Genomic DNA, 23,840 nt, shown 5'->3' with positions numbered 1-23,840 from the left:
AATTTTTAAATAGATCATCAAAAGATTTCAAGTGTGAGATGAGTCTTTCTCCAGTCTTTTTTACTACCAGTGGATAATCAGAATTGTGGTCCAAGGTCCTCAGCCTTTTGTACCCCATGATGCCAAGCCAGCCAAGTCATGTGCTATGTATCTCAGGCACCCAGTCAATGTTGAAGGATTTAATGAATGATTAAAAGAACAATAGGAAAATATCACAAGTAATTTGTTACAGAGAGTAGGGAGAAATAGGGGCCAGCATCTACTTTGCTATCCTTATGATACACTTCATCTTATCTCTTCATGACTCCATAAAAGAACTAGTCATGATCTCTTTTATGCATGTCCAAGCATTTATTGACTTCTTTATCTTTTCTACAAAAAAATGTAGCCATCTTAAATTCATTCTTCTAGATTACACATTACCAATTTGTAACCATTGTGGTTTCTATCTGTAATCATTTTTAGGAAACATTTCTGATACTATGTGACATAAACATTTCTGATACTATGTGACATGTATTTATTTTCTGGCATGCAATGAATATATTTTAGGAAACTGAATATAGACTCATATAATTCTAGAACTGAAAGGAATATTCAACAAATATTCTAGGTTAATTGCTTCATTAGCACTTTTTACTATGGAACAGCTCATATATAAAAGTAAAGCAAGTAGAGTAAAACGTTTTGTCACTCATGTCAGTAATTATTATTACTTTGTGACAATCTTATTTCATCTCTTTCTTCTACTCTGTCCCCCCACCCCATTCTTTTTTTCTCCCTCCTTTCTCTCTCTCTCTCTCTCTTGAGTATTTTTAAAGACATCTTTAACATACTCTCTATATATCTCTAACATCTTTTTTCTCAAACTCATAAATCTATTTTCTAACAGAAAAGGACTTAAAATGTAGTCACATTTGCATTATCACACCCAACAGAATCAGCAGAGATTTCTAAATATCGTATCATATCCAGTCATTGTTCACATTTTCTTGATGGTTTCATACATGTCATTTTATAATTTTTCTATGAGCCTGGGTTTAAACTGCGTCCTGTACTGTGTTCAGATGATGTGATCTCTGAGTCTCTTTGTTTCAGACATTTCCTTTTCTGTTACTTTTATTACCATTTATTTATTCAAGACAAATAGTCATTTGTCTTAGTCCAAACTGGGATATTGAAAAATTTATTGCACCTGTTTGGTGTCATGTAACATCGTCCTATGTCACCTGCATTTTCTGTAAACTGCTGGTTAGATATAGACCATTGATTCCATTCAAGCTTCTTTTTGTTGGGGGTTATGGGGGAGGGTAGCAATTCTTCATAGTTGGTGCTGTGTGTTTCCTATTGCTTCACAGGGAAAGGCATATAACACTCGATGTCAGTGGAACTAAGATTGATCACTGGTTTCAGATGTTGTCAGCCTTACTATAAACTTTCTCATCACTCTTTTATTTAATAGTTTTAGCATTGATTGATCATCATTGTCTAGATGAATTAATGTTTTAGGATAGCCAAACAATAATTTTCTGATTCAGTAATCATTTCTCATAGATAGTTGGAACTTTCTCAGATCAACTATCTGATTATGCTGAAACATAGGTTAGCAAACATGATAAAATACTTGATACTTTCCCTTCACAGGCCAAGTTTCCAAGTAAGGAGTTGGTCCCTTAGTCATCTTCATAAATGTCCAATGAAGTTTTTCATATTTTTAAGAACTTAAGGATTTATATGTGGTCATTAGTCTTTCAGTGCTTAAATTGCCCATGTCTGTCCAGTGGGAACTCTTCCAAGTTTATTCCTCTGTCCCTCTGTTGTCATCCTGCGCTATCTCTGCTGACTTGCTTGCTTTCTGCCTATAGGATTTTACATATTTCACCTGGGAGCTAACAGCCCCTAGTTCTGAAACCATTTCTATCGGGAACCTTGTTTGCTTTCAGTTGGAAATAGATTTAGAACATACACTCTCAGGAGGTCTGCTTATTGCTCCTAATAATAGGGTCAAGTCAAAGGTTATAGGATATGTGTATGTTCAAATCAAGGGTAAAGTGTTTTCCAAAAAGGCTGTGTAAACTTGAAATTCTTCAACTAATGAAAGAGAATTTTAGTGCTCTGTGTTCTAAGAAAAATTATGAGTTCCTACTGGTATTTCTAATTTAAAATTAGTTTGGCTTTTTTGATTTAAAACTTTCTTCTCATAAGCTAAAAATCACTGTCTTTAACCTATAGTTTAGAATAAGTAGGTAGGTATAGGTTTTAAAAATACAAATGCTGCTGAAAACAAGCTATTACATGCATTTTAAAGTATTTTTGTGTCTTTTTTTATGTTTTTGAGATATAACCCACAGATGATATGTACAGTCAAATACTGAGTTTTAAAGTCAGTTAAAAGAATTCTTTGTATGTTTTAGGCTCAGGGTCTTATGGATTACTTTGTGCTTTCCTTTTGGTGTAAAAGTTCTAATTGTGCTGGGTAGGAGGATCACAGGTTCAAGTCCAGGACCCTGTCTCAAAGAAAAAAAGATAAAAAGTTCAAATCATTCTTTGTTGATGAGTTACAAATATGAGGAAATATGTACAAAATAGAAATATACTGCTTAGTAAGTAATCACAACTGAAAACCTAAGAAACTGATGATGGGTCAAGAGAGAACATTAGGGAGAGTATTGCTAGGAGGCGAGTGCCTTCTGCAGCCTAGTGCTCTTTGAATTTTACTCAGGCACGATGATATCAATGCTTTGGTAGATCGTGTTTGTAGAATTCCTCTTCTTGCATGTACCTGTTGGTCATTTTACTGCCCGAGTACCCTGTACCACTGGTGCCAGGTGTTTGGGTTGTTTTCCATGTTTGGCTATTCTAAAACTCACACATCATTATACACATTTGCAAGCTTTCTATTAAACATGCATAGGAATACACTTAGTGGTAGGTTCATGTCAAAGGTTATAGGGTATGCATATGTTCAAATTGAGGGTAACATAAAGTGTTCCCCCAAAAAACTGAAAATTTGAAATTCTTCAATCAAATGAAGAAGAATTTTTAGTACTTTGTATTCTCATCAGTACTTCGGGGGTATTAGAATCTTGTAATTTTATTCCCTTATTTACCAACTTCTACTTCATTTTTTAACAACAACAGGGGTTGAATTTGGATGCTTATATAAGTTTTCTTCTTTGTCTCTCTCTTAAAAGTGGAGTATATTGGTGGAATTCCTAAAATTAAACCTCCTTTGCATTTTTAGAAGAAACTCTACTTGGTTTATATTTTAATCATGCACCACTGAAGTTTCATTGCTAATATTTCTACTAGAATTCCCAACCCCGTCTTTTTTTTTGCCTCATGATGTTGATTCCTTGGTATGTTTGGAACATTTTTTTGTAGACTGGTCTACACTCTGGATGTATCTGGTTTTTTTGTTATCACTAAACTTGTTTATGTAGTCCTCAAATTTCTTATAAACTATACTTTAGGTCTAGATGGCCAGTTAGACTCAGAAATCCTAGGTGACATTAGGTGCCTGGCCTCTGCAGTCAGGGAGCACATGGTGTCAGGTTTCCACTGTCATCATTTGAATAAAGTGGAACACAGATAGCTCTATCCTAAAGGTGCATCTTTTTCCTTGTGTTGTCACTACCTATCATGTGACAGACACAAGGACACACTTTAAAATTATATGGATTATGATGCTCCTGTTTCAACTGCTTTCTAGATTAGAAAGCTTAGTTAGTTCAGGAAATGTTAATCTCTGTCTTAACTGTCAGTATTTCCATTGCGTTTTTCTCTTCATTTTTAAAACATGACTAATTCACTTAGTTCACTATGCCATGCAACATTATTACTGCCATTATTGTTTTAAAATCAATGTAATTTCAATGGAATTTTATGCAGCCATGAAGAAGAACGAAATGTTATCATTCGCTGGTAAATGGATGGAATTGGAGAACATCATTCTGAGTGAGGTTAGCCTGGCTCAAAAGACCAAAAATCGTATGTTCTCCCTCATATGTGGACATTAGATCAAGGGCAAACACAACAAGGGGATTGGACTATGAGCACATGATAAAAGCGAGAGCACACAAGGGAGGGGTGAGGATAGGTAAGACACCTAAAAAACTAGCTAGCATTTGTTGCCCTTAATGCAGAGAAACTAAAGCAGATACCTTAAAGCAACTGAGGCCAATAGGAAAAGGGGACCAGGAACTAGAGAAAAGGTTAGATCAAAAAGAATTAACCTAGAAGGTAACACCCACGCACAGGAAATCAATGTGAGTCAATGCCCTGTATAGCTATCCTTATCTCAACCAGCAAAACCCCTTGTTCCTTCCTATTATTGCTTATACTCTCTCTACAACAAAATTAGAAATAAGGGCAAAATAGTTTCTGCTGGGTATTGGGGTGGGGGGAGAGGGAGGGGGTGGAGTGGGTGGTAAGGGAGGGGGTGGGGGCAGGGGGGAGAAATGAACCAAGCCTTGTATGCACATATGAATAATAAAAGAAAAATGAAAAAAAAATCAATGTAATTTACTTTTGAAAGTGTAATTTACATTTCATGCACTAACACTTTCTGTGGGACAGTCACATCTTGTGATGTAGTTGCTCAGAAGAGTGAAATATCCCCCAAAATTGTTGACTGCAGAGCATTGACACCATATCGTTCAACTTCCTAGAGTTGGTTTCAGACTTAAATTTTATGTTAAATAGTGGATGTTTGGTGATTTGAAGCATTATTTAACCCACTTATTTCTCCCTGAACATCATGTCCTTTTGGAATTTTAAAGATAGGATTGACAGACGCTGGAGATCATTGGCTGTGCTCCTGTTTTAAAGGTCAATGTTGGGTGTGATCCTGGAGGGGCACCTGCTCAGGATTAGGCTGCAAGTCGCACCACTTCCTCTTTGGTCCCTGGTGACTTGAGCAGTATAGCTTTTCTTATTAGGACAACTACACACAGAAAACTCCGCTGTGGTCTTTATTTTCCATAGTTCTTATTTTCAACTTAAAACCTTTTGAGGAATGAGTAGAACTTTTTTTTCTTTTTGAGATATATGCATTTTATGTATATACACGAACTTGCTTTTCTCCAACTTTTCTGTGTAGCATTTATTATTATTTTGTAAATATCCTAATTATAAAAATAAGCATTCTTCTGATGATGACGATTTAGCTATTTAGATACTCTGAAAATTCTCCCACAGCAAAAGCAAAAATAGACACTTAGAAATGTGACCAAAAGACTTTGAAATACATAGTTGGATGCACAAGAAAGTAAAGGAAATTCTCAAAAGTCAGAAACAGAGAAGTCTGAAACGATGACCATTAGGCCACCTGGGACACGATGGGATAGTGGTTATTGCTGCTATGGTTTTTAGGTTTGGTATCATTTAAGAATACAAGATGAGGCCTTAGGTTTGCCTGAGGCTGTTAGTTGGAACTGAGACTCAAAATTTTTTTTTTATTATTGTAAATTTTTTATTAGGATATACATTATAGGGGGGAGATTCCTAGTGACAATTCCATTTAGACTTATATTGTACATTATTTACATTGCCTCCATTGTCTCTCCCCCTTGGCCCCCTTTCCATCCCACTTGAAGCAATTTCAAGAGGTTTTTTTAGTTCTGTTTCATATAGGAGAAATCCATCAACCATATAATGTCACCTAATCTCCTTTCTTCACTCTCCCCACTCCCACTAGTACCCCTTTCTCTGTTCACACTGTAACTATTTTACAGTCCTGATTTTTGTTATTAATATTTAAGTTGACATTCAAAGGGGTGTCTCAGTGTATACCCTCTGTGAGTGTGCTTTACTTTGGTCTGTTCAGTCCCTTCGACTACTCTTCCTTTCCCCTTTACCTCCCACCTCCCGTTTTCCAACAATTTTCAGTATACATCCTTATATCCTCTGCCTTCCCATCTTATGTTATGCGATATTACTGATGCTCTGTCATTCTCTTTTCTTTTCCCACTTTCCCTAAGTTCTGTAGAGTAGTTCCACTGTTACAAACAGTGTTAAGGCAAGGTCTTACTACATAGCCCAGGCTGGCCTTGAACTTGAGATCTTTCTGCTTCAGTCTTTTCAATGCTGAAATTACAGGCATGTGCCATTGAGCCTGGCTGAACTAAGATTCTAGGAAAGCTACCTCCTTAGTGAAATGGGGAATTTGGAAAGGAAAAAAGGAACAACTCACCCATCTATACAGAGAGATTTTTAGCTTCAGCTCTAATAAAGTGGGAGGTAGGCGGGAGTGGGGGTTCCTCTGTAAAATACGCAGCTACAATAAGTGTCCCTTATTTATGGATTTTTTTTTACATGTAGCTTTGACTAAGTATAGTAAAAATAAATAAGTAAATAAAATTTTAAAACAAAAACTTTAAATCCCCGTGTGCACATTACACAGCTTGTGGATCCAGAGAAACTCTTAGTTGGTTCCATGTTATTGTCAGTTGTGTTAAAATTAGGTAATCTTTGTGTTTCCCTGTCCTTCATTATGTAAAAGTGTGCCTCCCAGAAAGCAAATGGTGCCCCCAAAGCAAGGTAAGAGTGAATATGCTTAATTGAAGAGATAAAGTGAACATTTTAGATTTGTTGAAAGGTAGCGTGTCTTTAGCAGAAGTTAGGTGGTGTTATGGGGAAAATGTATTATGCATCCACAGTACAGGCTGAGCTCTCTGCATCCTGAGTATGCATGGTTTTTCTGCAGGGGTGGTCTCCTTGGAACCAGATACCCACAGATACCAAAGGCCTACTATACAGTATTTTACAGTGTCATTTGTATTTGGGGTATAAATTTCTTCTTCTACCAAAATGGAAAATTAACTTCAAAGTCAGACCTGGGCTGGAGTTCTGGTTCTGTCAGTGGCTGAGCAATGTTGCACTAACTCATCTGTCAGTATCTGGAGAGAACACAAAAGCCGAAGCAAGTGGAAACTGGAGGTGGTACAGTGCTTGGGACACAGGCAGAAGTCAGGGTGAGCTGTAGGGTCCCTGCTAGGAGGAAGCAGATCCAGGCAGAAAGCAGCACCTTTCCTGGGTAATGAGCCAGGCTGGAAGGTGGCCCTGCTGGAGGAATGTGGACAGTGAGCTGGGGAAAGGCCTAGAGAGAGTAGAGTTACAGAGTATGTGCTCACATTTCCCTGCAGTCACTGGCTGGCCTCAAAGCTGAGTATGTGCTAAGTGGCACCCAGGGGACCCTGTAGCAGGCAGCTGCTGTGGGGTTAGGGAGTGAGCAGAAATGTCAGCATTGCCTGGTGCTGAGGAGATGGTTTGGAGGTCAAGACCCACCAAGTTAAGAGGGGTTCTATCAAAATTCCAAAAGGGCCAGACCTAGGACTAAGAACTGTGTCCTATGAGTGAGGGCTGTGTCCTGGCACTGAAGGGAAACCAAGTGAAGACTGGCCTGAGCCCTTGTGGGATTGAGGAGACTGGCTGGCCTTTTAAATTGCTTTCCAGAAGAAGACTCATGCTCTTTAGCTAAAGTAAGATTGTCCAGAGTCCTTAGTGCCTGTTGTCCAGGTGTGCAGGAGAGATTCTTCAGAAGCATGATCTGTGAAAGAAAAATGTGAATTGATTAGACCTCATCAAAACCAAAACCTTTGCTCTGCCAGTGGCCCAGTTAAGACACCTGGAGACACATGCTACACATCTGGAGAAAATACTTAGAAGCTACACATCTGGAGAAAATACTTAGAAACTACACATCTCATAAGGGACTTGTTTCTAGAATATGTAAAGAACTCTCAAAATTCAACAGAAAAAAAAATCCTGTTAGAAAATGGGCAAAAGACTAGAGAAATAGTTTACCAAGATGACACATGAATGACATACTAAGTACCTGAAAAGATAGTTCACATTATTACCAATGAGGAAAAACCAATTATTGGAAGTACACATATCAAAGCAACAAGCATTGACAGTGCCAAGAGCTGCTGCTGGGAGTGTAAAACCCTGTGTCCACTCTGGAAGACACATTGGCAGTCCTGTAAACACTCTCCGTATTACAGCTCCACATTCCACATACACAGTCATGTGGACATATATATGACATGTTCTCTCCTGGGATTTTTTTTTTTTTTGAGAGAACTGAATCTTACTGTTCTTGTCAGCTTTATGTGTAGTTGGCCCAAATGGTAAACACCAAAATTCCCTCGATTTGTGAGTGTTGAAACAAGCTACGACATCCTTAGTTTGAGGTCTACTTGGCTGTAAAGAGAAGTGAGCTAATGATACACACCAACTTGGGTGACTCTCAAAGGCATTCTGGTGAGAGAAAGGCCATTTTTAAAAATTCAGGACCTTGCTAGGCAGGTGCTCTACCATTTGAGCCACACCCCAACCCTTTTTGCTTTAGCCCTTTTTCTAATAGGGTCTTACGTTTATGCCTGGGCTGGCCTGGACCATGATCCAGGATCTGTTTATGTTTCCTATGTAGCTGGGGTGATAGGCATGAGCTACTGTGCCCAGATGTTGGTTGAGATGGGGTCTTGCAGTGTGTTGCTCCTGATGACCTTGAACTACAGTCCTCCCAATCTCAGCCTCCTGAGTAGCTGGGATTACAGGTGTGAATCACAGCACCTAGCTAGAAGTTATTAATTTGGAAGAAGTCCAATTTATTAATTTTTTTCTTTTATGGATTATGATTTGGTATGTATCTAAGAAATCTTTGTGTAGCCCAAAGAGTTTCTCCTGTATTTCTTTCTAAGATTTTTGTAGTTATAAGTTTTGAATATAGGCTAGTAATCTATTGAGTTAATTTTGTATAACATACTTGGGTATGGAGCTAAGTCTTTTTTTTTCTTTTTTCATCTAATGAGCAAATATTTAATGAGCACTTTTTGGAGCAAAGTAATGGGCCAGGCACTGCAGACAAAATGATGAGCAAAACAGGCACTGTCCTTGTCCTCATGGAAGACTTGGGGCTTTCTAATAGGGGAAGGATATTAAACAGGAAGAGGAAGTAGCCAGGAGACCTAGAAGGAGCAGTGATGAACAGGAGGAAAATCAGGAGTGTTGCTTTGATGGGATGGAGGAGAAGCTGCACAGGAGACATGTTGTCTTTTCTATTATCTCTAGAGTTAGATAAAGTTGAAAATAGATGTTTCTATTGGATTTAGTCCATTGACAGCTATTAGTGACTCATAAAGAACAACCTGTGGGGTAGAGGTACACTGGGATGGTTGTATAGGATGCTTGAGGTGGCTCTTCTTATTTGGGCAGGGGTGGCCTCTGGCTATTGGCCTTACATCATAGAAGAAGGGACATTTTATCCATTCCAACAGGAAGAGTAGATTAAGGAGGGTGAGACTGGTGGTGGGAGAAAGCTCTCTTCTGTCGAATGGTTTCTGACTCTGGACTCCATTAGCAAAGTCACCTTCAAAGGAGGGTAAGGGATGCTGAGGGATTTGAGGTAGGGAAGAAGGGATGAAGCTGCCATCTCAGAATAAGGGAAGGCTAACTTGCTAGGGGGAGGAGAACTAGGTTCCACAGAGGCCATGTGTATGATGAAGAACTTGGGAAAGAACTGGTCAGCCAGTCAGTTGTATGGTACTCTCCCTTAGATAGGTGAGCTTTGGTGAAGACAGGGCTGAGAGCGCACTTTCACACCCTCTTTTCTGAGGCCTATGGTTTCAGTCTTACCAGCCTAGTGTGCGCAGTCAGTGGAGGGAAGCTGAGAGCAAGTGGGAGGGTAGGGGCTTAGTCTTGATGACTTCAAAGAGTATAATCCTAACTACTGGGGAGGAAGAGTTTGGGAGGATTGGGGCTTAAGGCCAGTCTGGACAAAAAGTTAGTGAGACCTTATGTCCACAAATAAGTTGAGTGTGGTAGTGCACGCCTGTAATACCAGTTAATAAGGAGGTTTAATTTAAGGGAGCTTGTGATCCCAGGCCAGCCCTGTGTAAAAATGTGAGATCCTATTTGAAAAATAACTAGAGCCAGAAGGGCTGGAGTTAGTTTTAAGTGGTAGTGTGCCTGCCTAGCTGACCAAAGGTCCTGAGTTCCCCAGTACCACCAAAAAAGAAAATGTTGCTGAAAAGCATTGAGTAAAGAAGTTTTAAAATACATAAATGAAGATTAGAAAATCTGAGTTTGAAAAGTGTTAGTGATGTTGGGATCCACTGTGATCATGGGTGAGTGGCTGAGTTGGGGTGGAGGAGTGCTGACACTCAGAAACTGTTGTCAGGGTGCCGGGTATTTTACATGGACATTTGCAGTGCTGACTGTGAGGACAGGAGCACGGGTGGGAAGGAAGACAGGTAAGGACAGTGAGCAGGGGTCGGGGGAGAGGGCAACCTAGTGGGAGGGTTGAGTTTCCCAACCCGTGTCCTTGGGCAGGGAAGGTCAGGAGTGAGCACCACCTTACCTGCCTCAGATGGGTGTAAATTATGCTCAAGATGGCACTTGCTGCCCAGCAGGGAACAGGGAGTGCAGGGGAGCCCCCGTATCCTGATGCCCATCCGATTCTCAGAAAGCATGGTCTCTTACTCCTGGGGATGGAGTCTCTAATCCGTCACTTTATGGCCCAAGACAAAAAAATATGGTCTCAGGTTCCAGGCCACATCTTTTCATTAGTCACTTCTTGCTCTAAAACCTGTATTTAAATAGGCTCTTCTTGATGGCAAATTGTAAAAGTTGGCTGTTCTTCTGGAAGAACGTCCTTGTTTAGTTAGGAGGTGACGTCTGGTTTATTTTTTTCTTCTTTGTGTTGTTAATGTGGTGTCATGAAGCAGTTTGTATCCCCCAGCTGCTGTGGGGTAGTTTTCTCAGTTGTTTTGTAGGCTGTGTATTGTCGGGCCAGGGATGACATATTTCGTATCAGACACGGTGTCGTCATTTCTGGGTCATCTGTAGCCATGAGTTTAGACTATTATCATTGATAATCTTCCATATTGATAATTCAATTTGCCCTTGCACCTTCCTACTAAACAAATATTTTTTCTTTCTTTTCAACATATATGCAGTTTCAATGAAGCCAGGGAGGGGAAAAAAAAAAAGAAGAAAACTACAAAACTATTGAAGAATAAAAAATACTGTGAAATAAGTGCAAAGACATTAAAATTGCTGGGTTAAAAAGACCCAATCATATAAAAATTATTCTGTATCAATCCATACATTTAATTTTCAATACCAGTCATAAAGTCCAATGTTTTTCTGTTTCTTTTTGGGCACCATGAGTGACAAATTTGTTGGAAGTGATAAAGCAGGAATTGAATAATCATATTTTCATGTAGAATGAAGTGAAACATTCTCCATTTGTTTCTCATATTCAGTTGTGATGCTAAAAGTGTGTATCATTTGGGCAATCGACATATTAGAATCACTTTTGCATAAAATTAAACATCTTGCATCAAGTAGCTCATAAAGACTTGCTTCCTAATTTTGTGTAATGATGGTATTCATTTACTTTCTCATCTGACGTCTTGTGCAATGGTTTTTCTCCTCTCTGTTTCCTGCTATGACTAATTTTAATGCATATTTTTACCTGGTCTACGAGTTTACCTTTGCTGTGTTTTTAGAGCAGCAGTTGCAAGGCTTATGCATCTGAATGTAATGTAATTGAGTAATCCTTAGGAACCTAGCAAAGCATCACATTTAATTTTCTATTAGATGAATGAAACATGGAAAGTGAATTGATGATGGAAAGAATTGCACAAAACACAACTAATCAGAGTTGATCCCTGAAGTGGAAAAGTGCAATTCAAAATAAGACTCTTTTCTTTTTGTATAAATTTGAAGAATATAGTAACAAGTAAATAATACTAGTAATATACAGCATGCTCAAAATTGTACTATTGGTATTATTATGTTCTTTGTGCCATAACTCTTAAATTATTATAGCATCCCAAAGACCCAAAGGTAACTTGGCCTCTTCAGAAAACATTTATGTAGTGAACACGTTTGTGTTCTGTCCCCACATAAAAATGTCTTTTAACCCTGGGTAACGATATGTCATCTTCACCTCAGTGGGTGTTTGCATTGGGTATAGAAGAGGGGAACTGTGTGGCAGTACATGCAACATATCTCTGGCATGGTTGCCTTTGCCTCGGTTGGTTTCTCTATCTGTGTTTGTCAAGTTGTGATTGTAGTTGTTGAGAGGCAGCAGTGAAGGGTGGAATGAGAGTATACATCTCTTAGAGCCATCGAAGCTGCTTGGAGTCCTGGCCGCCGGACCCTGTCATGGTAAAAAGGCTTTGTTTTAGTAACGTGACTGTTCTTGTCATCATAGGTAGGTTCCACATTGGGGTGGTCTCTCAGACTCCCAGGCTCAGCACAGATGAACCACTGCTGTTGGTGGATATCACTGCTTGACAAGTGGTCAACAAAAGGGTAGGGGACAGTAGCACAGATGGTGGAGTTGGCACAAGCCTAGTGAGCAGGAATGTGAGTCCATATTGGAATAGGTATCTACCCCCTCCATGAGCACCAGGTGCCAGCTGGGCTCTCCAGGCAAGGGAGCCACATCAGGGCTCAGGGTTGGCTTCTTTCTGTTCTCAGCCTTGGTGAGCAGAGCCCATGCTGCTGAGCCCAGTCACAGCTTCCTTCCTTGCCTCTTGCTGCTTTCTTTGGGCATGGGCTCATGGAGTGAGTCCACCTTACCTGGTGAAGGATGCTGCCTGGCACCCTCAGGAAGGCTCAAGCCATCCAACTGACTTGCTGCCCCTGCTGGACATTTAGGTGGTGAATTATAAATATCTTCACACTGCTCCTGTTCTAGGAGCTCCCTCCATACCTCTGTCCCCCAGACTTTTTAAAGTGTATACATATACATACACATACATACATACATATATATATATATAGTTTTTAGTGGTACTTAGGGCTTCTTGCTTGCAAAGCAGGTGCTCTGCTGCTTGAGTCACACCTACAGTCCTTAATGTACACTTGTGTTCTAAGGTTCAAATCCACTGGTCAGCCTATAAACCATTGCCTCTGATATATATCCATCCCTTAGTTCTTCTCTCTGTCTAAAGTAAATAGAGAGCTACCCCAGAGTTCTGTGCGCTCAGGATTTCCTTTCATTGTTTTCTTTCTGGACTACATTTTTAAACAAATTTTAATTTTTTTTTTACAGTACTGCAGTTTAAACTCAGGGACTTGCAGTTGCTAGGCAGGTGCTTTATCACTTAAGTCATGCCTCCAGACCTTTTTTGTTTAAGTTGTTTTCCAGGTAGGGTTTTATGTTTTTTGCCTGGTACTAGCCTGGACTGTGATCCTCCTGTTTATGCCTCCCACATAGCTGGGATTACAGGCATGCCCCTACCATGTCTAGTTTTTCTGTTGAAGGGAGGTCTTACTTTTTGCCTGGGTTTGCATCATACTGTGATCTTCCTGATCGCTGCTTCCCAAGTAGCTAGGATTAAAGGAGTGAGCCACTGTACCCTGCCTGGGCTACATTTTTTTTTTAATTCACACTCCCTCCTCCCCATTGCCCTTTCTGGTCCCCTCTCCTGCCTCCCACTGGTCTGGGCAGCTTTCAGTGGGATTGTGATGGCATGGACTCTTCACTTTCTGTTGATGCCAGTGTACCAAGCAGACCCATTTGTGCTTTTGCTTCTGAGAGGAAAGACCTCTCTCTGAAGTCATGGTTATGGGTTGAGGGAAGGGGTGAGGCAGCTGAGTGGTGGCAACAGATAACAGGGAGTCTCAGCCACCTGCACAGGCAGTGAGTGAATCTGCTTGGCTGGGCCTTGGAAGAACCATTCCAATACTAGAATGGACTGCTATTGCGGTTAACCAGTTTCATGGTAGCACTTGGTACAGGGTGGGCGAGTCAGGTTCTGTAGTATTCCAGGGCAAATCTCTCAGTCTCACTTTAGATGCCCAGCAACACTTCCGATGCTGCTTTTCAAATGGAGAGGGTTGTAGGCAGGGAGGACTAGGACTTATTCCCGAGCCCTAGAGTGTGTGCTGCGATCCTGTTAACTGGAGCTTGGCACCGGCCCAAAGGAGTATCCCTGTGAGTCATAGACCATTCCAATGGCATTAAGTCCGTGGGTCTTGAGACCTGCCTGCCAGAGCAGCTGGGACCTGCTGCAAAACCCTTTCTTTTCTTTTTTTTTTTTTTTTTTTTGCAAAACCCTTTCTAGGGTTCCTCTCAAAACTTACCAGTTACTAGTAAATGTGTGGGAGCCTCCAAAATCCAAAGAGGCGCACCAAACCTTGGGTGTCTTTTTTCTTGGTGGGCATTGAAAGGTATAGCAACACACCTGTCACACAGGCCCCAGACATTCTAGGAATGTTACCAATGTGGCAGACTGTGAACTTTTCCAGGATTCATTTCTTTCTCTCTGCATGCAATTTAGGTTTCTGTTCACCAGGTCCAGTTATCATAATGTCAATATAATGGAGTAGTTTGATGTCCTGTGTGTTACCAAGATGTCAGGGTCCTTCTGGATCATATTATTACATAGCAGGAGACTTGATGCAGGGGAAATGGGAATTCAGCAGCAGAAATGACCTCTGATTTTGTCTATGATTGGGGTGGGTGCCAGGGGCTGTGTTCACCGGCCTCAGTGAAGAGGCCATGTTTAAAACCATAGCTACAGTAAGGGTCCATAGCTAAACAAGTTTCTGGTCATCTGTAGTCATTTTTTCTCCATAACCCATGTGGCCTCTGCACTGGTCTACCAGGCAGTGAGCAGGATTCATTAGAGCCCCTATCTCTACACCTCATTGGTCTTTGTTGGCACTCATCTCTGGCTTCCCAGTGGATATGGACTTGCTTGGTTTACTGTCACTGAATGGCAGGCAGGGCAGGTGTGACAGTCCAGCAGCTTCCACTTTGGCCCTTTTAATGCTTAGTATTAAGAGACTAGGAAAGAAACCATGGGGCCATGGGTCCACTAGACAGATTGAGATGAATTTGGGCTGAGACTCCGTGTAGCAGCTGGCCTTGATAAACTCTTAGTCTGACTATGGGACTGTGGTTTCATTTTAGATTTCCAGAATGCAGCCCAAGTTCAGAGCCAGTATCTAATAACTTCACAGGACCAAGGGATTTATTTTTCCCCAGTGCTGTCACGTGACAAGTGCTGAAGACCCTTTGAGGAAGCAAGTGTGGAACACTCACCATTCAGCCTTGCACTTTGTAGGGGCCTTCTTCAAGGGAACTTTAGCTTAGCTGAGAGCTCTGTAGCCCAACTTGGGTCTGGGATCAGGCTAGAAGGCTGTGAGCCAGGGATACAGAGGCTTGAGTTAGGTTTCTGCCCAGAAAACCTAGAAATTTGCTAAGGTCCAGGAAGGGCGGGGGACTGGGTAGCAGGAGTGCTACGTGCCAACATTGTGAGTCGACTCTGCCTAACTTAGGCATAAAAGCAGGAGACAAACAGGGTCCAAGGAAGCCAGAGAAGGCTTGGAACAAGAGGTGGCGGCCCCAGCGGCCATCTGGACCAGGACTCTGGTGGTCCTGCCATTGGCTTTATCATACTAGGAGGAAAGATGTTTCTGAAGGGAGTCAGAGACCTTTTAGGTTTCACATTTGGAAGATAGAAGGCCTGGTGGACGTCCTTCAGCCCAGGACTGGTGCAGAAGAGGTGTCACCTAAAGGAGGCCGAGTGGTGTTGGGAAGAGACTTGATGGCTTGCAGCCAAAATTTCCTTTGCAATTGACGTTTGTTGACATCTCATTTCTAAAAAGCCCAGCATGTTATAACTTGTGTACTTAATGTGTCCAGGCTTTTAAATGAGTGTGAAAACTTGTATGAGAAATACACTAAATGACTGAATCTACTTTCACTTGCCTTTCCTTACAGTTTATTATTATTATTAAAATTTTGACAGTATTGGGTTTGAACTCAGGATTTCGAGCCTTCTAGGCAGGTGGTCTACTGCTTGAGCCATGGCTTTATGCTCTGGTTATTTTGGAGATAGGGTCTCACTTTTCGCCCAGGCCAGCTTGGAGCTTGTTCCTTCTATTTTATGCTTCCCCCATAGCTGGGACGACAGGCACTTGCTTCTTTTATTTTTCTGTTGAGATGGGGGGTCTCACAAACATACTTGTCCACACTGGCCTGGAAACCGAAGTCCTCCTGAGCTTAGCCTTCCAAGTAGCTAGGATGACAGGCATGTGGTACTGGTGCCTGGTTTACTGTTTTTGAGAGAAGGACCCACTGACTGCAGGTTGTCTATTGAATCCTAGGGCTGAACAAGAAAGTGACAAGATAGCTGTCCTGGCTGTTTCTTCTGATTATTTAGTTTTAGAAGTTAGATGTCAATTAACAGGTGCAAATTTGAATGTAGTGACTCAATTAGCATGCAGAGAATTAGTGATAATGTTCAACTTTGATGTCCAGATGGCACCAAAGTGAGCTCCTTCCAGACAACCTCGCAAGGACATTTTCAGAGTTATAAACACACAGCAGGATTTTCGTCTCTTCAGACATTTTTATCATCTTTCTGCCCTCGTGTCATTGACCCTTCCTTATCTATCCAGGGTATCTTCCTTTTTTGACCAGCGTTTGTGAAATGAGGGTTTGAAGTTTCAGGTCTAGAGATTAATTTTACTTGCTAAGGAATGAGCAGTTCCTTCCAAAGGAATTTGAGATTCAAAACAAACAAAATAGAACATGGATGGAGAAAATGTGTGTGTGTGGGGGAGGGGCTTCTGTGGCTTACAGAGTTTTTATTTGTGCCCTAGTTTTGTTTGGATTTGAAAGTGGTGCTCCATGGAGGAAAAGTCTGGCTGTAGAGTAGCGTTGGCTGGAGTTCCCTCTGTTTTTGAGACTGTGGACCACCTCTACGTCAGGTTTGGGAACAGCACTGGACAGCACATTGTTATGCAGTTGGTGTAATCACTACTGCTCCATCTCTGACCAGAAGTAGTTAGGTAGGGTTTAATCCTGTTCCTCTGGCCTAGTTAACACAGAGCACCATCAGAAAATGCTGGGTACTTTCTGGACTTCCAGCTTAATTCAGTTCTCCTTTTTAACTGTTCATTTCATGTCTACATTAGTACATGGAGTTTTTAACGATTGTATTTTGAAGGTCAAGAGCAGGCAAATTATTTCCATATAAGTACCAGTATATTAGCTTGACAGCTAAAGAACTTGCAAGCCCTCATAGTCTTCCTCACTTGCCACCTGCTGGTTTCTTGGCCTTTGACTTAAGGGACTCCGTCAAAGGTATATGGGGGTGAAGCACATTTGACCCCCTAGTATCGATCACATGACTTTAGATAAAGCAAAATAATAAACAAACAAAAACCAAAACCCTCTACTGTCTCCTCCTGGTCATGTTTATTATAAACTGGTTTTTGATTTCAAAGAAGTAGTTTGGGAAATGGCACTACTGTCTTAAGTTATTATTGGCAGCCTCCAGCCAACCGAGCATGCCTATGGCTGCAGAAGAGTGGTTTCCCTAGTTTAATAGAACAGGAGATGATACAGGATATTCAAAAAATACACACAATACCTGAGTATCTATCCTATTTTGATCTTTTAATTTCGCAGTTAGATGGCCAGGAGAATATTTAGAGGTTGTAGGAAAGCATGCATAAGAATAACATTTGCATATACGTGGATTTCTGATCTAGAAGAAGAACTGAGTCTATTTTACCTTTTCCATTCTGGTTTGTTATTGGTGTTTGCAAATGCCATTGTACCTACATCAACAAAAACATTTTTTTTCGCCATAGTGTTTCTCACTTGTGTTATATTTGCCTATTATTCTTATAGTTTTCCTTTTTAATATTAACATTTCTTTAAATTGCAAAGATAAATGGAAAGCCCATTCAAATAGCATTGCAGAGAGCCATTATCTGTTGAGTCCTGTTTGCTGCTATCCAAAGTTAAGTTTGCAGGTGAGATGCGAGGTTGCTGTGGCATTGCTGGAGGAAATTGTTTGATGTGTGTCTGTTTACAAGACACTGAGAGCTGAAGGCAGTCTAGACAGTTGTATCACTTTAAGGGTCTACAGCATTAAGATGTTTTAAATTTCCAGTAACGCTTAATGACATAAAATAGCAGTGGTTCATAAAGTGAAGAAATGCCGTAAATCCCTGCAAGTAACTTTGTGAAGCAGGAAGCTGGATCTGGGCTTGGAATTCAATATGAAGTCGACTTTTTAAATTAAACTTTTAATTCTAGGGTGCTGTGCATGCAGCTGTGGAAGTGATACAGGCAGGTGTGAGCATGCAGTTTTCTCTGATGGTAGCATCTTGGAGAACTCTAGGATGGTGAGACAGCCGGGAATGACACTGAGACCACCGAGGCGAGGAGAAGAACCGGTCCATCATGGGCAACAGGAGTCCTTTGGGGTGGCCATGTCCACCCCACTGCATGGGCTCCCAGCCACCCGGCCCCTCTCCACTTTGACACTTTCGTCATTGTGAGAGCGTTGTACTAATTGTCATAACATATCAACCTTTTTGGGTTTAGCTTTTTAATTTAGCACAATTTTTTGGGGACTCTCAATAGTTTGTTCTGTTTTCCTGAAGCAGTGTTTATGGTATGGCTGTGCCATAGTTTATTTAACCCTTAGTCTCTTGAAAGATGTCTGGGTCATTTCTACTTTTCACAATTACAAATAAAACTGCTATATTCCACTTACAGGTTTTTGTGTGCAAGAAAGTCAGCTTTTCTCTGAGACAGATGCTCAGGAGAGCAGTGGCTGAGTCTTTAATTACTTAATTTAGGTGGTACTGAGTTTGAGCTGAGGCTGCTGCACTGTTAGGCAGAGGTGGCACTTTATGACTTGAGTCACACCCTCAGGTGGAGGCTTGTGTTTCTGCCCAGTAGCTGGCCTTGCACTGCAGTCCTTCTACCTAACCTTCTATGTAACTAGGATTATAGATGTGCATCACCATGCCTGGCTTTTTGGTTGAGATGGGGGTCTCACTAACTTTTTGCCCAGGCTGGCCTTGATCTATGATCTTCTTGATCTCCACCTCCCTAACAGTTGGGATTACAATACTTGGGATTGTAGGAGGGTAGTTGGGATTACAGTAGGGGGACTGTGATCACACGTCCTTGGTAGTTGGGATTACAGTAGGGGGACTGTGATCACACGTCTTTGGTAGTTGGGATTACAGTGTGAGCCACTGTGCCCAGTTAGCCACTGGTTTTTTTGAGTCAGAGTCTCACTATGTTACCCAGGCTACCTTCTAATTCTCATTCCTCCAGCTTCCACTTCCCACATTCTGGGATTACAAGTGTGTGCTATCATGCTTGGATCTTTTTATTTTTTGTGTGTGGATTGACTCTTTTTAAATCATAATACAATGCTTCTCTTATCTTTGGTAGTTTTCTTTGCTCTGAAGTCTACAGTTATCACTATAACTGTTTCTGCTTTCTCTTGATTACTGCTTCTATGCTGTGTATTTTTCCTTCTTCTCACTTTCAGTCCACCTGTATCACTGTATTTGGTGTGAGTTTTGTGTAGTCAGCTTACAGTTGGGTCATTTTTAAAAAAATTCCACTTTGCCCATCTGTCTTTTAATTGCTGCATTTATTCATGGATTTGATCTTTAGTCTTCCATGTTATTTTCTCCTTCTCAGTTTCTCATTTGTTTTCTTTTTGCTGCTTTCCTCTGGGTTAATGAACATTTTTACAGTTCGATTTTGTTTTTTTCCATGATGTTTCTGAGTGTGTATTTTAGTAGTTGCTCTAAACTGTACACACATGTGACTTATCACTGTCTGCAGGTGTCATCTATACTTCAAGTGAAGTAAGAACATTTACCTTTTCATGTCTTTATCTGTCCTCATTTTCATGTAATTGTTTTAAATATATTAGCTAAATATATTTAGTCAAGTCATAATTTTGGTATAATTTTGTGGCTTTTACTTCAACCTTCACATATAACTTAGAGTAGTTAATAGGAAAAGGAATGTCTGTTGATTTTACCTGTATTTTTGTCTGATATTATAAACTTTCTTCCTCCTTCCTTTCCTTACTCTTTTTAATATTTACTGAGTCATTTTTCTTAGGGTAGTGTGTTGGTAACAGTTTCCTGACTTTGTAGGTAAGAATTTGCTGGGCATCTGCAGTTTCACACAATTCAGCACAGTAGTGAATGATCAGTTAAAGGTGAAAGGAAAAGAAAGGCTAAGGGTTCAAGGAAAAGGAAGGCTGTGGATGTGACCTGCTGCAGGGCTGACGGCACTTCAGATGGAAGATTCATTGTGTGTCAGTCAGTGGTGATGAGAGCCATGTGTTGTTCCACATCCCCACAGCAGGAATGAGTGCTCCACACACGCAACAACATGGGAGACTCTCACGTGCATTATGCTGAAAGAAAAAAACAGAAAAACAGAAAAATGAGTATATCGTATCGGATATGATTCCATTTAAATAAACCCTAGAAAATGCAAAGTAGTAACAGATAGTAAACTGCCCTCTGGAATTACAAGGGGACCTGAGGAAACACTGGGGGACATGAGCTCTCTTGTCGGGAGGATTTTGCAAGCATGTACACATTCCAAACATATCTAGTTGTATACTTTGCACTTTGTTGCGTATCAGTTACAATTGGGTGGAGCTGTCTAAAGACACCTTGTCACCAAGTGTCCCTGACAGTCCACATGCCTCTCCAGCTTTATCCATAGTTGCGCTTACAAGATGAGGCCAGTGATTGTGTGCTTGGTTGTTCTGAAAGTTCTGAAAGGCTTACTTTCAGTTTTTAAGCTAGTATCTTCCAATGGTAAGAAATAGTCTTGTCTGTGCTCACACTTTCAGTCACAGAGTTTTAAAGTGATGCTTCCATACTACTTTGTATATGTTTTTTTCTTCTTCTCAGTATGGGCTCATTTTGTATTGTTTTGAAGCCAGTCTGTCTTACTTTGTGCTTTGATTAACCTGTGTTCTGCCATGTGAATTCAGTATGTAGTGATTTTCTCCCATTGAAGCCTAGGAAATAAGCTGTGGGATTTCACAGGAGGTTGTACTAGAACTTTGGTATGACATTCCCTTTTGAAGGAGTAAATGTAAAACTTTGCTGCACTGTAAGAATGTTCTGAACTTGGTATTCTGGGACCTGCCAGGGATGTGGCATGGAAAAATCTGTTCACATCGCACTGTCCAAACCTCTCTCACTGTTTACTTCTTTAAAGATGGGTTATCACTCATCTCGGGGTCAGTGAGGCAGTGATAATGCTCAGAGTCACCTGAAAAGTTTATTTCACTGGATATATTTTTACTTTCTTCTGAGACAGTTGTTATTTTTTTTCTTCTGGGATAAATTCCATACCTTGAAAATAATTTGAAAACTAATTCTTACAAATGGAAAGTGGATTTTGTATTCTGGCTTGCTTTTAATATATAGGGTAGAAACCTGAGAGACACAGCTGAAATAATGCACTCTTTCCTCTTTCAGGCGATTGCTCTCCTAACTGAATTGATTAGGGAGAACTTCAGGAACAGCAAATTGAAGCAGTGCCTTCTGCCAACCCTTGGGGAGCTCATCTACCTTGTGGCCTCCCAGGTGAGACGGGTTCTGTTCGTGACTGCTTGACATGTTCTGACGTGGCCTGGGTGACACGTGGTAATGTCATGTCTCCTTTACAGCATGCCCAAGAAACTTAGGAAAAATCTTACCTCTGGGGAGGAGAGCTTCCTGGAATCCCTCTGCTCTTTCTCTTGCCCTGCCTGATTCTCTTCTTCCTTCTCTCCTTCCCAGTACCTGTTTTCCTTTAAAGTGTAGGAAATTCTTAGGCTACATTTTAAGACTAATGACTTAAAAGCCCGCAAAGTACTCCCTAGGTTGTTGCCATCTTGAGTCCTCCAGGGAAGAAGAGACAGTTGGTTCTTCTAGTATAGAATCTTCATTTTGCTTTAAATAAAACATCGCAAGTGCAAATACAGCTTTCCATGTAACTATGGGAGTTTGTGATGGCGGGATTAGACTTCTTATTTCTAAAGTTATAGTATTGAATCCAACAAGGGAAAAATGTAAAAACCATGACCAACTTAGGGGTTAGTCATGTTATGTGATACTGAGTTTTAAATGTACACTGGTAATTTTTAAGTTAATAAGAAAGCTGTTTCATTGTATTTCTTAAACTTTGGTTCTTGAACATGCTCAAGTGTTACATAATCTGAGTATTCTTGGTATCTAAATTAAACCAACCTTCTGCATAATAATCACTTTAGGGCACTCCCACAATTGTTATAAAACATCAGTATTTTAAATCACCAAGCTCTCTAATTAGTATTGATGGCCAGTACAAGCAAGTCTCTCCTATTTGTTTTCCTTTTCATTAGTGTCTTGGCTATTCCTGGTCCTTTACATGTCAGAGTGAAGTTTAGAATCAGCTTTTCCAGTTCTGTAAATCATCCTTACTTTTTAATTATTTTTGGCAGTACTGGGATTTGAACTGGCGTTATGCTTGCTAGGCAGGTGTTCTACACTTGAGCCACATCCCTGTCCCTTTTTACTTTATTTTTCAGGTGGGGCCCTTGTGTTTTTGCTCACGCTGGTTTGGCTGCAATTTTCCTGTCTACACTTTCCATGTATTTGGGATGACAGGTGTGTGCCACCTGTCTTGTCTGTTGAGAAGGGGGTTTTGCTAACTTTTTATCCTCAGCTGACTTCAAACTACAATCTTCCCGGTCTTTGACTCCCGAGTAGTTGGGATTACAGGTGTATGCCATCATGACTGGCCATTAAGTCATCTTCTTAAAAAATAGCATTGAGTATGCAGATAAATTTGAGAAGAACTGATAGTCTCTATGATTTTTGAGTCTTCCAGTACATGTTTGGAATTGCACTTATCTAAATTTCAGTTAGGAAAGCAGTGATATCTTTGATATTCAGCCCTCCAGTGCACAAAATAGTGCTTCCATGTTTTAATATTAAAAAAAAAAGTCTATTACCATCATTTCATTCAAGCCAGGTACTCTACCACTTGAGCCACACCCTCAAACCCCCATTATGCTTTTAAGAGCCAACACAGTCTCGAACCTGACAAACTAGGAAGTAAATATAGGTATACATGTGTATGTGTGTGCGTGTACAGATGTGTGTGCATGTGTCTGTATGTGTATACATATATATCACCAAAAAACCATGATAAGAACATGTCTGCCATCTCCATGTGTCCCAGCATCCTTTGCAATTACTGATTTGCTTCCTGTCACATAGTTTGTATTTCCTTGAACTTTTAATAAATAGAATCGTATTCCTACTTGTTTCTACAGAATCATTTTCCTTGGTATGGACTGTAACTGGATTTGGGCTGGACTGTGGTAACAGAGGGAAGATTCTGTGGCCATGAGATTGGACCATGTCTTATAATAGCAAACCAGAAAAGGAAGTTAATTCACTGAATCTGTAAAAATAACTTTTTGTGAGACAAGGGCTTTTGTGGAATTGTCTCATTAATATAGGTAAACCTATAAAATCTCAGTTTAGTGCTGACCTGGTGGGACTGACCTGAAGTGACAGTGTATGCAGTCTACAGTATACAGCCCTGAGCCCTGTCCTGTTGGCTCGCTGGCAATACCTGTGGCAGAAGACCAGACCGTGATTCTACAGAGGAATTCTTTTGTACTTTATTTTTTTTTATTGTAAATTTCAATTTATTTTAGCTGATACATAGTATTAAAATGTGCATTTTTATAGGGCATCATGTGGTATTGTGATGCATGAATACCTTGTATAATGTTCAAATCAGGTTAAACACAGCCGTCTCCTCAAACACTTATCATTCATTTATGGTGAAAGCATCCAGACTGCTTTTTTCTGATCTGTGGGGAATATCATGCGGCAACATTTCATACTTCATATATTTTGTTCTTTGCAAGGAAGCCTGGCACCATGAGTTGAGGTGTTACTGTCTTATCTTTTTTTTTGTCTAGCACATGATCTTCTCTTTTCTGAGCTGTTGTAAGAACTCCAACATGGTC

General features: G+C 40.5%; 1 protein-coding gene across 14 annotated transcripts in view; it reads left to right on the top strand.

Moving 5' to 3' along the window:
* Positions 1 to 23,840, top strand: part of Ulk4 (unc-51 like kinase 4) — a 548,798-nt gene that overhangs the window by 71,106 nt on the left and 453,852 nt on the right. For all 14 annotated transcript variants that reach the window (XR_012443110.1, XR_012443108.1, XR_012443109.1 and 11 more), the window contains exon 18: positions 21,310 to 21,417. Coding sequence is in view for 9 of the 14 variants with exons in the window: in XM_074059105.1 (XP_073915206.1) it covers positions 21,310 to 21,417 (108 nt within the window). In the remaining 5 variants the exon portion in view is untranslated. The remainder of the gene's footprint in view (positions 1 to 21,309; positions 21,418 to 23,840) is intronic.

This window comes from Castor canadensis, chromosome 17, assembly GCF_047511655.1.
Source record: "Castor canadensis chromosome 17, mCasCan1.hap1v2, whole genome shotgun sequence".
Lineage (NCBI taxonomy): Eukaryota > Metazoa > Chordata > Mammalia > Rodentia > Castoridae > Castor > Castor canadensis.
This window is presented reverse-complemented; position numbering and strand designations above follow the sequence as displayed.